The sequence below is a fragment of the Gastrolobium bilobum genome, unplaced genomic scaffold, assembly GCF_033153095.1.
Source record: "Gastrolobium bilobum isolate Gb01-03AN ecotype WA unplaced genomic scaffold, APGP_CSIRO_Gbil_v1 utg3001, whole genome shotgun sequence".
In the NCBI taxonomy this organism is placed as follows: Eukaryota; Viridiplantae; Streptophyta; class Magnoliopsida; order Fabales; family Fabaceae; genus Gastrolobium; species Gastrolobium bilobum.
Genome location: NW_026898188.1, coordinates 421,119 through 439,857, shown reverse-complemented (window position 1 = coordinate 439,857; position 18,739 = coordinate 421,119). Strand labels below are relative to the sequence as shown.

The following is an 18,739-nucleotide window of genomic DNA, read 5'->3' as shown; positions in this document are numbered from 1 at the left end:
GTATTGAATGAATGAATCACACTGAGATTACAGATCCTTATATGAAAGGATTCTGTTATCTTTAACAAAATATATAACTGAAATAGTTACAGTTATAACTAACTTAACTAATCTAATCTATTAGTTATATTACTCTATCATCCCCCGCAAGCAGAGCAGTGGAGAGAAGAGAAACTCGAAGCTTGTTGCGAAATTCAGTAAACTTGATGTTTGAAATTGGTTTAGTGAGACCATCAGCTACTTGATAAAGTGCAGGAATGTGATGAATAAGAACCTCCTTGGTGAGAACTCTTTCTCGAACAAAAAACAGGTCCAGTTCGAAATGCTTGGTTCGGGAGTGAAATAAAGGATTGGCAGACAGCATCACGACACTTAGATTGTCACAGTACAATATTGGAGGTTTAGGAAGGGGAACTTTTTACTCAGAAAGCAATGAACGAAGCCAAGTGAGTTCTGTAATTGTAGAAGCTATGCACCTATACCCAGCTTCAGTGCTTGATCTGCTAACCACTGGTTGTTTCTTAGAGGACCGGGAGATTAAATTTCCACCAAGGTAGATGCAGTATCCAGAGGTGGACCTTCGATCATCTGGGTCTGAGCCCCAGTCAGAATCACAGTAGGCAACGAGATGAGAGTGAATCGAAGGAGAGAATTGAAGACCATAAGATGCAGTGCCAGAAAGGTATCTGAGAATTCTCTTTACAGTTTTCCAATGAGTATCTAAGGGGTTGTGCATAAATTGGCAAACTTTGTTGACACAATAAGAGATTTCAGGTCGAGTTATTGTGACATATTGGAGTGCACCAACCACTAACCTGTATAGGGAGGGATCATGGAAGGGAGAGCCATCTGTGGAGGAAAGTTTTAAGCCCGATATCATTGGTGATGGCATTGGTTTGCAATCTGCCATATGTGCTTTGTTGAGCAGATCAGCAATATACTTTGACTGATTGAGCAAAATTTGGCCAGTGGGAAGCTTGTGAGCTTCAATTCCAAGGAAATGATGAATGTGTGTAACTTTCTATCCTTATATTTTTCTCTCTCCTCTCTTATCACCATTAACTCACTCATGTATGGTTATGATTGATCCACATAACATGATCATATTAATTAGCACATGAGAAAATCCAGTCCCCAGTTATATAGGAGACAAACACATGGGTGGACCCTATTAGTTTACAAGGAAAAAGCAAAATTGCCCCTGCCTTATGTCTTGAAGAAAGGTGAGTCATACGATGAAATCAAATCAAATGGTGGAGAACTCACTACAAGATCCAAAATAGAAATAAGTATAAAACAGAATCTACAGAACTTATGGGTCTGTTTGATTGTGTTTTGATTTTTTTGTTTTTAAAACTGTTTTGTAGAATAATTACGGAAACAGTTGTTTTCTATGTTTTTTTTGTTTTGAAAGTTAAAAACAAAAACAGAAAACAAAAACAACTCAGACGTGTTCTCTAAATTTGATTCTAAAAATAAAAAACAGTTACAGTTTTTAAAATTTTTTTTTACAAAATAGACCTTATCAAACGAGTTTTTTTGTTTTTTTTGTTCTGAAAACTAAAAAATTGTTTTTGAAAACAGTATTCAAACAAAGCCTATGTTTCTTTCCCAATTTCTACTTCTTTCGCATCTTTTTTCAATTCAGGGAGAAAAAAATAGAGCTTGAATTTTAGATCTGAAGCTTTGCTTGAGGCATGAGGAATCTGCGTGGAGGGAAGTATTTTGCGATCTGTGGAAGACAACTTGACTATATTGGAATCATCTTCTTATTTCAAAATTTGTGAAAATCTCGTAGTTGTGTGAACACTATGCCTGTAAATTGTTGTCAATTGTAATCGTGGATATGTTTAGCTTAATTGAATTTTTGTTCCTCTGTTTTTGTTCATTTTACAATATGAGATAAATTTCTTTTAAATTAGGTTGAGAAACTCGAAAATGTGAAACTTTACTTTTGTAAATGTAACTCAAATCAATTTGTTCTCTAGAGTTTTTCGGTACAAGTTTTATTTTAAATCTGGCCAACTTTTAATGATCACTTATATATAATTTCTCGTAAAACAATAGAATATGACTTTCTAATGAACAGTGTGCGGAAAGATTAAGGATGTGTATTGAATTATGATTTTAAAAGATTTCTTTGAGATAAAAAAATATTATAAATTTTATAAAATTATTTAGAATTGAAAAGACTTTAAAGACTTTTTAAAAGATTTTTTTTACAATCAAAACTTCTAATAGAATTTATAAGATTTGAAAGTAGGGTGTTTGTTATCAGGATTGTTTATCAACTCTCGGAAAAACATGCTAAGGAAAGCCAGAAGCCCAGGTTTAGTTGCCAAAAAGTTAAAAGTTTTTCAGATAATTTTGTTTCCGGAATTTTGCAATTTTGTGCAAAGTTGTGTACGGATACCATCGTGACAATACCATAAATTAGTTGGAATTTTTGCGAGCCCGGGGAAGTTAAAAAAAAATAATGATTAGGAAGACCAAATTAACTCTGTGTTTTGTACTATCCGTGAAGTACCATATCAGTTTCTTCTCTCTAAGTAACATTGTTATAATTTTTGAATGAAAAAGTAAATGGTGAGGTTATTTTTGTAAAATAATCTCACATTCTCACTAATATTTTACACTCAACCAAACACATACTCAGTAAAATTAACTAAATATTTTCCGAAAAATATGATCCTACCAAACAACTTTTTACTAACATTTCAGTAAAAATATATTTCTCACTATATTTCCGAAATTTATAATTCTCGGATAAAAAAAATTTATCTTCTACCAAACGTCACGTAAGTAAAACAGCACAAATTTAACAGTTTTGACGTTATTTAGTATCAGAGCCCAGGTTAACTTCAACTAATAACTGAATAGAATCGTGGTGGGCACCGACAATGGGTTCGCGATGGCAAGGGACATGGGATCGCCTCAGAGACCGAAGATGAACAACCACGTCAAAGAGGACTAGGCAATATAAAAAGCAAAGAGCTACAACGAGGAGTGGAGGAGATAGAACGACAATTAGAGAGATCACTATTGTTCGTTCAAACTAAAGGCGAGATGGAATTCGAAGATGCATATGATGATGACGACGAGGAGGGAGACAATAATCTCCTAACAATTCTGAGCCAAGAGCAGAATCGGAGGATTCGACATGTAATTTAGTATTTTCTTCTGAACATCGGGATATAAATGAACATTCCAAATCAGTCCTTTTAAACAGAATAAATTCTAAGAGTTTTTAAACAGAATAAATTCTAAGAGTTTTTAAACAGAATAAATAAAGGTGCATTCACCTTTTAATTTTAGTTTGTTAAAATTACGACGCACTTAAATTATATATATATATATATATATATATATATATATATATATTAAAATAATCTTATCCTAATTCATGATTTAAATATTTCAATTTCATTTCCTTGTTATGATGTGTCCTAATGGGATAAAAATTTGTTTGATTGGTGACGTGTGTTAATGATGAAATGAAACCGTGATTTGATGAATATTTTTGGACTTTTATCTCTGTCTCCGCGAATTGTCTCTGAAACTCAACCTCATGAATCATGTATGACCTCGTCAGTCTTGATTCAAAAGTGTCATCAGAGATAAGAAAGAGAGTCTTAGGGCTTGTTTGATAACTTCACTTGATTAATTTTTGAAAAATGGCCAACAACAACATTAGAGTTTGCAAAAACAAAAAAGCAAAAAAAAAAATAAAAAAAATTTGTCTTTAAAAATGAAAAGAACAAATTGATGTCATTCCGCAATTATTTTAAGAGAATTAATTTTCTTATTTTATACGAGAAAGTTTTTTCATGTTACATACACAATACATGAGTAAGGTTCATAAAAAAATAAAAATAAATAAAAAATAATAATATAAAACTCACTCATGTATTATGTATATAGCGTGAAAAATTTTTCTCATGTAAAATAAAAAAACTATTTCCGTTATTTTAACGATCTAATCTTCAAATTTGTTTATGAACATTGTGTACAAAAACAAGAAAGTTTTATTTAAACAAAATGTTCAACGGAAAACGCGCTAATTTGTGTCAATTTTGCTGATATATATTTTTGAGAATTAAAATTTGAAACATCCATTTAATGACGTGTATGTAAATTTCAATGATAAATCTTACAATAAAAGGTTGAGAAATGCAGTTTAAGGCAGCAAGGTTTGTTGAAATATTAACAGAATTAAGGCCTTATCTGGTTCTAAATTAATTATTTAAAATAAAATTATTTTTTGAAGAAAAGGATCAAGAAGATAATAGTCAGAATAATTTGTTCTGAACACAATAGTAAGCATTTCTAATAAAACCGGACCAGTCCGACTGGGTTGACCTGAGAATTGATGAACCGGTCATAAAATAAATTTGGGTGAAGCAGTGGATCGGTCATGCATTGAACCCGGTGCAACTCTGCTGGTTTTGATGAAAACTGGTGACCCGACCCGATTTATTTTTAAAAAAAATATTCCAAAAAAAATTCAAAAAAATCATAATTGACATTTTTGAGTGATCTATTGCTTATTGACTTACATAGGTTGTGTACCTATAATACTAATATTATCTCAGTTATGTACTATGCAGATAATTTTGATTTGATTTATACTTAGATATTTCGTCTACTAAACCTGAAACATCAGTATCACAAACATTATATATTTGTTTGATCTTTTATTGGACAATAATGTGTAATTTATTATTTTTATATTGAAATATTTATAATTTATATAATTTTTTTAGCTATTTGAGTATGTTTATAATTTTTTAATATAAATTATAAATTTACATATATTCACCGAGTCATGCAGTTGAACTAGTGACTCGAACCTCGACCGACCCAATGATCGGACTGATTTTAATAACTTTGATTGTAAGGTAGCATTTTATTTTATTATACTGAACTAAATTTTAAAATGTTTTTTAATTTATTGGTTGTTAAACACTTACATTTTTCTATTGATTATAAAAATAAGGTTAAAAAAATCTTCTGAATAGGTTCTATTAAAAAAAAAATTGAAACATGTCCAATTTGTCTTCAGTCTCCCTTCTCTTCAAACAAATTAAAATCGGTACGTGTCGACTTTTATTAATTTAAACTTTTGTGAATAAATAACAACACATCAATAACTCGTTAATTATTAATTCTTAGTTATAGGTCACGATTCACGACATACAAAACTACAATATTCTTATATAAAAGCTATCAATTTTGTATTAGGTTGTTGTTATGTCTCCGCAATTGATTACATGCATTTGATTAGTAATCAGCTTTCAATCATTGATCTATCAAAACGCATTTTACTCAAGAGGTACTTAACTATGTTACTTTAATTCTCCAACCATGTGATGTGACACATCCGTTGTTCTATATAGTCAATAAATTTTTAAAGTCAACTTCCCACTTAATCTCATTCACTAAATTTTGTTATACAAATATAAATTTATGTAAATAATTTACTTACGTATGTTAAAGTCTCCCATTAATCTTTAAAGATATATTATAAATACTATGATATGATTATGTAGTTAACTTGATCGATCACTTTCTCTAGCTCACGCACTATATATGTATTCTACAAAACAGTAATAAATAATATCTTTTTTAATTTCTTAATTCATACGTATGTTTATATTTATGCTAAATATTATTTATCTCTCATATATATATATATTGTTTCGATCAAATTTAAATTTAATCTATATGATATAATAGTTTTATTAAACTCTATGCAAGAAATTTGTTATACGTCTTTCAATTAAAACTAACCAAAAACAAATAACACGTTAATTACCATTTAATATACGGAAAAAGTTTCTAATGTTACTTTAGACAACTTTGTCTAATGTTCATCAAAACGACGTCGTTTTAAGGTTGAAAAATTAAAAAATTAGAATGATAAAGATTATTATAACCCTGAAATAAATTAAAATTACAAAAATCATGATTTCCGTCCCAAAACGACGTCGTTTCGATGAACTTTAGATAAATTCATCTAAAGTAACTTTAGAAAAAACAAACCCTTTAATATATCTCGTTGTTAAAAAGTAACTAAGAAATTGACAAAGAAATTTTTTGCAGGCCAACCCCAATAAAATAAATAATAAATACATTATGCTTGCTTGCAAAAGAAAACAATTTCAACAGAAAGAGAAGGCTGCGTGCGTAAATAGTGGATCACTTTTCCTGGTTTGAAAGACTAGTTTAATTAGTAGTTAAACCCTAACAAACCATTTTTTTTTCTTTGGTAACAAACAAAAACTAATATACACATGGAGCTGTTTTCTTTTTAAATATCTTATAATTAAGAAAAACACTTTTTCAAGCTATGTTGCGTCATGAATGATGATAAAATTTTGATACTAAAGCTATATTTATCAAAATGATTCATGACATTTCGTAAGGGGCACTGATTATACTATATATACGCGTCTTTAACTTATCATTAATACGTAACTGCATTTAATGGAATTGGCGTATTCGTGATGATTTGTTAAACTCCTTTCAAAACGCTTAAATTCTTATCTCATTTTTCATATTGGTATTATTTTATTAAAAAAATTTCGAGGTAAACCTCATTTTTTTCGGGGGTGAATTTTAGAGATATATCTTACATGAACATTAATCTATCAGCTTTAATATACAAATACTAACATTTTAGTTAAAGGGAATATTAAAATGTGAAAACATTGAAAGTTTGATATAGTAACAGTTTCACAACACAATGAACTAAATGACAAGAGAACAACTCAATGGGATACTTTGAGAAGTAACATTGTACAGCTAGCTAGCAATACCATGTGTTATTTAACAATATAGATAAAAATAGCTGGAATGGCCTGTGAGAGTTATGAAGGACCCTTAACTAGCGCCCTGGAATATGTGGGAACTTTAAATATTTCCCTTTACAAGTATATAAATGTTACTTAGCAGAGAATAGACAAAGAGAGAGAGAAAGAGGAAGAGAGATATGGATATGGAAGATAATAAAGGTACAGTTTGTGTAACAGGTGGAACCGGGTATGTAGCATCATGGCTAATTATGAGGCTTCTTCAACATGGTTACTTGGTTCGAGCCACCGTTAGATCCCACCATGCTGCAGGTATAATGATTAATTACTTTTTGTTAAATTAAGTTCCATTTGCAAATTGATGACACTTTTACTTAGTTTTCTATTCTTGTAGAGTTTGAATTGTTCTTGTTTGTTTCCTCCACTTCTTGATTATTTCTACGAAGAGTGATGAAATTGTGTATATATATAAATGTAGATTATATTTGCATGTCCTTAAAGTTGATATTAGATGGTTAGATATAAAATTGATGACTAATCTTTGAATTAACAATGTTGGCTTCTATTTAAATTGTATTATTGTTTATGAAATAGTATTGAAAACTTCATCTTAAATTAGATTAAAATATGAAGCTTTTTGGTGTGTGTTTGGCCTGACTTCTTTCCATCCGATCTTCGTCTTAAATGGAGAAGCCGGAGTAAACATGGTTTTGGAGATCTAGAAAAATTAACTAACTTTTTCTTTAAAAAGAAAAAAAAAAAAAAAAAGGAAAAATGAGCTTTTCTCATAAGCTCCCCTTAGGGGGCATTCGGTTGAGGAGAAATTTTTTGAATACTAGGGAAATGGTTGAAAGGTGAGTTTGGTAGGAAAGTTAAAAAATAGTTGTTTGATTGATCAAAATTTTACCAGGGAAATTGAGTTAAATTTTGTGAGTCTTTGTTTGGTTGATCAAAATTTTACCAGAGAAATTGAGTTAAATTTTGTGAGTCTTTGTTTGGTTGAAAGTGAAATAATTATGGGTAAATGTGTTGAAATACCAAAAATAACCCTTGATATTTTAAAGATGTAGACATGTATACTTAGAAGAGGGTAATATGGTAACACTCTTCATTCACCTTTTGCATTTTAGCTAATTTTTTAAGAATACCACATCTTAAATGGTAAAGTTTTACCATGATTTGCTTTTGATTTTGCACATACTTGTGAAGGACGGGAAAAAGAGAAGTATAGCTAAATTTTTTTAATCTTTCTACCAAACAAAGCAATCATAGAATGCCACTTCAAAATTGATGGGGAACCAAATAAAAACCTTCAACCAAACGCCCTAGCAACTTTTATCTTCTCCCTCCGATTTTTGTCATCTCCCTTCTTTTTCCGTACAAGAGTTATGAACAGTCAATTATATAGCCTTCGGCTGTACTCCCAATCGACCTTGATCCCGATGATGCTTGATGACAGGAGTAATAATTTTCAACATAACCCACCCTCACAATATAAAAGGAATACGGGAAATTTGTATTGGGGTTGATTATTTTTTTTAATTTGTGCCAAGTTCGTATTGGAAAAACACGAAAATTTTTTGTATCAATGTTGTGTGTCAACTTATAAATATGAAATTGACCCGCATTAATTTTCTTGTTGGTTATTCATGTCATGTCGTGTCAAGCCGCATAATAAATAATATACTTTGAGGTTAGAGATTTATTTGCGTCATATTGTGTCAATCTACATAATAAGAACATATTTTGAGGTTGGCATGCTATTCTTGTCATCTCAACCCACAAAATAAGTGGGTCGTGGCAATAATGTTATAACAATCCTATGGAATATAATCTTAAATCATTAATCTAGCAATGATTTTATATCAATATGCTAATAGGAAAAAAATTCCAGTGGTTCAAACTACCAACAATTGGTGGTCCCTTTATTAAATGTGAAAAAAATTCTTTTTACTTTACACCTTTCTTTTATTTATATTTTTCTCTATGTCTCAAATTTTCAAAGAGACCACCTAATGGTTGGTGGTCCTGAATCCCTGAAAACTTTTTGCTGTTGAAATTTTTTTCAGTGGTCTAGTACCACCAACAATTAGATGGTTCCTTTGAGAAAATATGAAAAAATTTCTTCTACTTTACTCCTTTCTTTTATTTATAATTTCATCTATGTCTTAAACTTTTCAAAGGGACCACATAATTCTTGGTGGTCCTGAACTACTGAAAATTTAAAATAATCTCCTAATAGTGACAAAATATGCTCCGTGAATTGGCCTTAAATGCTCCATTAATGACATCTTCAAAGTATTCCATGTGAAGGAGCGAGCCACCCAAGTACTTTAAATATATCCCCTTACAGACATAGATAGCTTAGCAAAGAGTAGAGAGAAAAAAAGGAAGAGAGATATGGAAGACGATGAAGGTATAGTTTGTGTAACAGTGGAACTAGGTATTTAGCATCATGGCTAATTATGAGGCTTCTTCAACATGGTTACTTAGTTCGAGCCATAATTAGATCCTACTCTGTTGCAGGTACCGTGGTTTTACGAAATATCCTTATGTCAAATAGAGCCTGGTTAGAAAAATATCAAACCATTAATATAACTTCACTTAATAATTTAAATTTTGTAGTAAAAATAATTCTTTACATAATATCAGAGTTTATGTGATAAAGTGGTCATGAATTCGATTCTTAACGCCCTCGTTCTATTAATAAAAATAATTAAATATTATAGAGTTTCTTAACACAAGTCGGCTGAGACTTCAAGCCTAATAAATTTTCGTGTGAGGAGACGCGTTAGAGAAATATAAAGTCATTAATTAATGTATATGCATTACCGAATGACTTAATTTTTTGAATTAAAATGACTCTTTACAAGCTCCATATGCAAATTAAAGACCTTTTTCCTTCATTCCTATTCTTGAAGAGTCTGGATTGTTCTTGTTTGTTTCCTTTCCTTGATTCCTTTACATGCCTTTAAATTTGATAGTAGAAGATTAGAGATATGATTGATCATTTGAAATCTTTGAATTAATGATGTTGCCTTTTATTCCAATTGCAATAATATTTATGAAATAATATCTAAAATTTTATCATTAGAGTAAAAGCCTTCGAACAGCAATAAGATTTGTCCTTTGTAATCTTAATCAAAGGTTACGTGATCAAACCTATCGAGAAACGGTCTATTTGTAAAAATCCAAAAGAAGTTTGTGTATCGGAAGGTTATGTGATCAAACCTATCTAGAAATAATCTATTTGCAAAAATCCAAAAGAAGTTTGAGTATCGGAAAGTTACGTGATCAAACTATCGAGAAACGGTCTATTTGCAAAAATTCAAAAGAAGGTTATGTACAATTGACTATCATCTCTATTATTGCAAGTCGTGAAACCTTATGCTTTGGGATTTGCTCTTTACTCTTTATCTAAACCTGGGTCTTTAATTAGACTAAATTTGATCCTTAGATGCATGATTAGTATATTAGTTTAGGGATAGATTATTCTACTTACTATTCTTTCTGGCTATTTTTTCCTTCCACTTTTCAATACCGTTAGATCAGAATCTAAAGATGAGAGAGAAAGATAATGTTAATTAACATTCTAATCTAAAGATATTTAAGAGTGAGGTAGGCAGAAAAAATGGTAGGTAAAATAAACTATCTCATTAGTTTATAATCCTACGAGCAATATTAATTTCATGTATAAGTTTTCTAATTCAAAAACTAATACATATCTATCTATCAGAACGCAAGAAAGACCTCAGCTATCTCACAAACTTACCAGAAGCATCAAAGAGGCTCCAAATCTTCCATGCTGACCTCGATCAACCGGGTAGTTTTAACTCGGCCATTGAAGGGTGTGTAGGAGTCTTCCATCTTGCACACCCAATGGATGTTCAAGGCCAAGAACCTGAAGAAACAGTGACAAAGCGAGCTGTGGAAGGAACCCTAGGCATTTTGAAGGCGTGTCTAGAATCAAAGACAGTGAAACGAGTGGTTTACACTTCTAGTGCAACTACAGTCTTATTCAATGGTAATGGTCTTGATATGTTGGATGAAGATACGTGGAGCGACCTTGAAATTTGTCGAAGTAGTAATATTGTAAGCTCTTCGTATTTGGTCTCTAAAATTTTAACTGAGAAGGCTGCTTTAGAGTTTGGAAAAGAGAATGGATTGGAGGTCGTGAGCTTGATTCTTCCTTTGGTCGTAGGACCCTTTATTTGTCCCAAAATTCCATCATCTGTGTATATAGCACTCGCCATGATCTTCGGTATGTATTTAACATTTTGTTCACACATATTGCCATTTATACATAACTTTTCTTTTTTAGGGACAGCAACTTAGGTATAAGAATAATGAGTCTTATATCAATATTTAACAGTTTACTTCTATATATTTAAAGGTTATAATTTATTAGAAATTAATAATTAATTAATGAGTATGATCCAATAAATTATAATCGTTAGATGGACAAAATCAATAGTTAAGATTTAATATAAGAGTTATTATTCTTACATCCATATAAATTGATTTTTTTATTAGATTTTAATATTTTTTTTCTATCACAAGAGACTTGAGGAAAAAAAAAACACACAGTATATTAAAAAATCAAATTTATGTGGGAGGAGGGAAACAAATTTTTTGGAATATCCTGCAATATTTTTTCAAATCCCAAGTCGAGTTGTTTTTGAGTTATGTGAAATAACTTTGGGAGAATCGACTGTGATGTTGCAGGAAATGAAAAACATATCCTAATAAATATTCGAAAATTGGTCCAATACGTTTTTTGTTTTTAAAAAAATGATGGGACCACTTGCTTTATTTCTATAGTATAACCTAAACTATCTCCTATTGCAAGAGGATTAAATATCCCAATAACTTTATCTAGTCCAAGGGAGGAAATTTTTTTGCTTTTTTGATTTCATATTTTGATTACGTTTTTTATTTTTCTATACATCAGTGATGTTGGTTATTAATTTACATTGCTACATATCTTAAGTCTTAACTTTTCATGTGCATATTTTATATAATCAATTAATGTGTTACTTATTCTTTTCATCTGTTTTAAGAAAAAATCTTAAAAATCATATATGATGCCTAGCTAAGTTCCAAATTATTCAAAAGTAAGAGCAGTTAGATAAATAAGCATTGCTTAAGAAAAAGTGATGGTGTTGATTCTCATGTACAGTTCCGTTATTAAATATAATAATTTAGATTTACATGTTAAAAAATTTAGAATTAAATAGTTATTTTTCATAAGGAAAAAATGACTAATTGATTATATCTGATGCACTTTATGTATGTTGATTGTCATTCACCTTTGTATGTATTACGAATTTTCTGTAAATTGACATTTTTGGTTTTTAAAAGACAAGAAAAGTACTCTTGTCCTTTTCTTTTGATTCTAATATATATTAATTTGAAATTTTATGTATTGTATTTCATGTGGGCTTAATTGTTTAGGAGATGAAAACCAATGTCAATACCTCGTAAACTCATATATGGTGCACATAGATGATGCTACCCGTGCTCTTATATTTCTTCTTGATTATGATGATGCTAATGGAAGGTATATTTGTTCCTCGGACCAAATATCATTTGATGAGATGCATGCACTACTTTGTCAAAGATATCCAGAGTATCACATAACAATACCAAAGTAAGTCATATAAATATTTTATTTTTATTTTACTATATAAAAGAAAGATCTAACCAATTTTTTTTTTTTAATTATTTTGTAGCAACATAAGGGAGACAACAAACACTGATCGCAAGTTCAGTGGTCTTTCTTCAAGAAAGTTGTTGAATACTGGGTTCCAGTTTGAATACGGAATCAATGAAATGTACGATGGAGCTATGAAGTGTTGCAAAGAGAAAGGCTTTCTTTAGTTCGTATAGAAAAAATGTATTAGTTCGCCCAGTTATGATGCCTTGTAGTCAGTTTCTGTTTTAATTTCCTTTGTAATCCAAAAAAGAAAAAGAAAAAATGTATTAGTTCGTATAGAAAAAATGTATTATATATACATAGGGATAAGTTATTCTGCCTATTATTTTTTCTGCCTACTTTTGCCTATCACTCTAAAATACCATTGGATAAGAATCTTAAGTAACATTTATCTTTCTCTCTCTTCTTGAGATTCTGATCTAACGATGTTGGAGGGTGGTAGGCAAAGATAGGCAGAAAAAATAGTAGGTAGAATAACCTATCCCACATATATATATATATATATATATATATATATATATATATATATATATAGGTAAAATCATTTCTGCAGCCGCTTTACGTACAGCAACGACATATGTATGGTTATGATTTTTCACATTTAATTTTTTCATGCTTTGTATGGTTATGATTCTCCGCATTTAATGCTTTCGAGTATATATAAGACAAGTATTTTTTTTTTTTTTTGATAACAATAAGACAAGTATTTGATTGCTGCACATACAGCAACGGCAGAAATGTAAACCCCATATATATATATATATATAATGGTATTATAATTATAGTAATTGTTAATGTATTTTTTTTTTGTAATATTGCACAAATTTTTACTCATTTTGTGAGACTTTATATGATCTCAATGAATAATTTCAATTAAATTCACTACAAAAATAACATAATTGTTGTTATAATTATTATAAATATGTCTTTTAAATTCTCTTGTTTAAGCATATATATTAGTGTAAGTATAACATTAAATAAGAAACGTAATTATTGTATGATTTTAGTTAATTGTTATTATCTCCCGCAATTATTCTGAAACTAACATAATAATCATTATCATTAATTGGCTTCTTTATCCCTGACTTTCTTCCCCTAACTCCCATATTTTCAGTTCTATTCCCAAATTTTCCACTTTTCCCATTCCCCCAAAGTTGTTTAAATCATCCAAAATGAAAATCTTTTATCAGAAAAATATTTCTGCAGTTAATGCAGATAAATTATCTGCATTTACTTCCAAAACGACGTCGTTTTGGGATTGAAATATTAAAAAATTATAATTATAATTAAAGACTATAATAATCCTGAAATAAATTAAAATTACAAAAACACCATGATTTTCGCCCTAAAATGACGTCGTATTGAACTTACTACAGATAACTTATATACAGTAATTGCAGAAAAAGCAAACTCATCTTTTATAGGGTTTTCTTGAATTCAAGATCTTAACAACTAGAATAATATGCCTATAGGAAACTGTATTAGTCCATAAAACATTACATCTGGTGCAGTGGAGGATTCTAGTAGAAAAATTCTAATTTGTTGAATATGAAAGTTTATAAGAACATAAAAATTATTCCACAGCAACAACCTACATCCAAAAGCGTCCCTATAGCACAAAATATGACTTTAAAAATACATTTAAAACCAAAAGAAGGGCTTATATAACATCCCTATATATAGTCTTCCATTGCAATTGATTTTGTTGATTGCATTAAAACCAAAAGAATGCTATATTTATAGGAAAAATACATTAAAAAACTATAAGATTAGTAACTTACTGGATCATCAATTGCAATACCCATTTCAACAAGTAGAGGCATAGAAATATTTTTGTAAGTTCTAACGTAGTCTTATGATCTAATCATGCTTATACGTATACAACAAAAGTAATTAGATCAAATACGAAAAAATTAAGTTATAAATACCTCATGTCATTGCTTTCCTTTGTTGCTCTAAGCCTAGAAATGAAACTCTTTATGTATACACTATGTGAGGTAGCCTTAAAACAAAAAACGAACTCAACCTCCATAATGGTCAAGGTCTACTTGACACTTCTCCAAGATACAGCTCCACTGGTTAGCATAAAAATTTATCCTGGAGTCAATTTTCTCATATCAACCAATGTAGTTTAAATCTGAGTAGCCAATCACTTTCAAGTTGTCAGTCCGTCTGTACATAAACATGTAGTCCTTAATTCTTTGGAGGTATCTCATCACTTTTTTTTGTAGATTTCTAGTGATCAAAACATGGGTTACTTTGATATCTCCTTAACACTCCAACAACAAAAGCAATACTAGGTCTTGTGTAGACCTGAACATACATAAGGCTTTCAATAACTGAAGCATAAGGAATGTTCTTTATTTGTTCCCGCTTAAGATCATTTTTTGGGCACTGGCTTAATTCAAACCTGTCACCCTTCACAACGGGAGCTACACTTGGGAACAATCATTATCTTAAATCTTTCCAAAACTTTGTTGATATAGGTTTCTTGAGACAAACCAAGAACACCTCTTATTCTGTCTCTATTTATCTTGATGTGAATGACGTAAGAGGCATCACCTATATCCTTCCCATCAAAGTTTTTAGAGAGAAATTATTTCACCACATATAGCAAACCTTTATCATTGGTTGCAATTAAAATACCATCCACATATAGGATAAGGAAACTTTTTTTGCTCCCACTGACCTTCTAGTATATACATTGACCCATGATGTTCTTTACAAAACCAAATGAAGAGATAAAGTCATTAAATTTCAAATACCATTGACGGGAGACTTGTTTCAATCCATATATAGATTTCTTAAGCTTGCACACCAATTGTTCACCATTGTTAGAAGAGAATCCTTCAAGTTATTTCATATAAATCTCTTCTTCTATGTTTCGATTTAGAAAGGCTGTTTTCATATCCATTTGTTAAAATTCTAAGTCAAAATGTGCAACTAATGCTAGAATGATACGAAGAGAATCTTTCTTAGATACAGGAGAGAATGTCTCCTTGTAGTTGATTCCTTCTTTTTGATTAAATCCTTTAACTATGAGTATTGCTTTATATCTCTCAATGTTACCTAATGAGTTTTTCTTAGTTTTGAAGACTCATTTACATCTAATGACCTTTTCACCATCAGGCAATTGAACAAGATCCCAGACTCCATTAGATGCCATAGAATTCATTTCATCTTTCATAGCATTATACCAAAAATTTGATTCTTTACAATTCATGGCTTGTGAAAATGTTTCAGGGCAAAGATTTTCGGCTCCAATATTATAGTCAGATTCTTGTAGATACACAACAAAGTCATTCAATATCGCCTATTTTCTTATTATGGTAGATCTCCTCAATGTTGTTTCATTATCTTCTTGAGGAACTTCTTGTTCAACTGGTTGATCAACAATTTCTTCTTGTTCCTCATGAACAACTTGATCTACTAGATTATCAACAGGTTGTGGATCTTGTATGATTGGTTATACAACTCCCAGTTGAGCTGGAGGGGTATTGTGAACAACAACCAATCTCAAACTTGAAGTGGACGGTTGAGCAACTGAATGATCTTTCTCGTAAATAAAGTCTTTGGATTGATCGCTTGCATTAATCAAGTCATTCTCAAAAAAAATTGCATTTCTTAATTTCATAATCCTAGTACTGCGAGATGGACAGTAAAACCTGTATCCCTTAGACTTTTCAACATATCCAATGAAATACCCATTAATGGTCCTTTGGTCAAGCTTCGTTTCTTGTGGGTTATAGATTCTGACTTCAGACGGGCATCCCCAAATGGGTACATGTCGCAAACTCGGTTTCCAATCTTTAAATAACTCAAATGGTGTCTTTGGGTCAACCTTAGTTGGAACTCGATTCAATATGTACATTGCCATCTTCAGTGCTTCAATCCACCAGGACTCAGGAAGCTTGGAGCTACTAAGCATACTTTGTAAGACATGAACATTCATGTAAAACAAGTGAAATTTCAAACCATGAATAGTACCAACGTCAGAAATTTCAAACCATAAATAACACATGAACAATGTCATCTTCAACCTTCAGCTGGGTCACTTCGACCTGGTTTCAACCCAATATAAAAACCCAATGGTTTTTGGTCATTTTTGCTTAAAAAAATCATGACTTTTGTCCAGAAATGTCAAAAATCTTTGTTCCACATGACTTTTAACTCAAATTTCATTTACAAGGCACTAAATATTAATTTGAAAAATAATATTAATTAAGACACAATCAAATATACACAAACTTAAGGCAGAGGCAAAAAGGGCTCTGATATCAAATGTAAGTTCTAACGTAGCCTTATGATCTAATCATGCTCATACACAACAGAATAAAATAGATCAAATGCGGAAAAATTAAGTCATAAATACCTCTCGTCATTGCTTTCCTTGGTTGCTTCTACGATGGTTGAAGTTGTCCATGAATACTTTATGAGTCTTCCAAACTCTAGCTCTCAGGCACAAATGATGTATAACATTAAGCCAAAAGGGAGTTTAGGGACCCTATAGTCTGAAGCCACACCATATATATAGACCCTTACCACCAAGGTGTCAATTATGACTGATGTGCACAAAATCTGGGCTTTTGGGATTTGTTTGACCTTTGTGGAGTTATTATTGAAAAAGTGTGAAAGTGGTTGCTGAAAATCAATGTATGCAGCTAAAAAGTCAGTGGACCACATCCTTGACTTAAAGGCACATTTTTACATAGTTTCGCAAGCACGAATTTGATTGACTTAAGTTTTGGACCTTTTCCTATAGTTGTAATTTGTGGTTCTGAACTTTGTGTTGCACATGCATATCAGATGCATCTCTATTAGAACTACTAGGGAAATTTGTCTTTGATATTTTGATTCGAAGACTTGCAAAGTGAACACATTGGATCTTACACTTCGAACTTGTCCTAGATATTCCTTGTCAAATACTTGACTAAGAGAATCATTACAATTCCTGAACTTTCTATTCCACTAATCTTCTCCTGCATGATTAAAGTTATAAGAAAGTAAGAAGTAAAATGGATTAATCAAAGATGTTTTTGTGGTTTTTGTGTAACTTAATTTCATGTCAACAATAAATAAAAGGCCTTTAGCTTAGAAAATGGAGAACATTTGTGAATTCTAATTACAGTACAAAGCTCTAAATAAGATTGTCCTAATCACCAAATACCTAATATTATTTGTTTATATAATTGAACCATCTAGATAAAAACGTATATGATTTGTTTCAGTCACCAAATATCTTCAAAATACCTTTCCTTTTGGCTTTCCTAGCCTTCCTATACATTGAAACCATACATAATTAGGACCCTCTCTTTGAAAAGAATGGACCTAATTAACATATGGATTTTCCTTTAGCATATCAATTAAATGTAAACAAGAATCAATACTTTCATCAACATTAATCACTAAATAAAGGACATAAACAAATAATGTAATTATTAATATAATTGTACACCACATACCTAATCTGGCTAAACAAATAAACTCGAAGCCTATCTATCTATGATCTCGAAAAAGACACTTGTTCAAATAAGTGTGATATTCACTCACTTTCGGATCACCTATTTAATTCCCTTCTTGGACAAGATTGCCTTTACATAACAAGGACAACCATTTGTGTAGTTTTGATATTTCATTACAAATCTGTGTTCATCACTCTTTGCATTTATAGTTGTACGATGAATCTTCATACAATACATTTTAATAGTATGTTGCATTACAGACTTGGTTTCAAACTTTTATTGAACAAATAATGAATCTCCAATTTGTGAAGCATCGTGCAACTCATCATCACCATACATCTTCCCTTCAATGGGGTGGTCCCAATAAAGATAATTATGGTATTAATTATCATTCCAAAATAAGGCAGTATTTGGCACTACACATATGACCATGACATTTTTATCAAATGCATCAACTAGATAAATATGACATGTTACATAAAAAGTGAAATTCATAAACTAACCACCATTAAATGGATCAATTTAAAGGTCTATCAAAGAAGGGGTACTCATGTTTATTAGCATCAAAATCACCATTCACGTCAATATTAATGAATCACAAGTGGAATTACACTTTCGAATTCTTCTTCCTTGTCACTGTCCATATCCAACGAATCATCTTCTTCTTGTTCCCTTGATGTGATCTGACTTAAAATTGGTGAAAATGCATATGAACTTGACAAATTTGTTTTCATGACACAATCTTGTTA

General features: G+C 30.8%; 2 protein-coding genes across 2 annotated transcripts; one reads left to right on the top strand and one right to left on the bottom strand.

Moving 5' to 3' along the window:
- Positions 1-418: 418 nt before the first annotated feature.
- Positions 419-910, bottom strand: LOC133313662 (uncharacterized mitochondrial protein AtMg00810-like). Its single transcript, XM_061515055.1, has one exon. It carries the CDS (start codon positions 908-910, stop codon positions 419-421), a length of 492 nt encoding a protein of 163 aa, XP_061371039.1.
- Positions 911-6,997: 6,087 nt separating this feature from the next.
- Positions 6,998-12,692, top strand: LOC133313655 (protein BRI1-5 ENHANCED 1). The gene is made up of 4 exons (XM_061515049.1): positions 6,998-7,124; positions 10,549-11,073; positions 12,267-12,462; positions 12,545-12,692. Exons 1-4 carry the CDS (start codon positions 6,998-7,000, stop codon positions 12,690-12,692), a joined length of 996 nt encoding a protein of 331 aa, XP_061371033.1.
- The last annotated feature ends 6,047 nt before the right edge of the window (positions 12,693-18,739 follow it).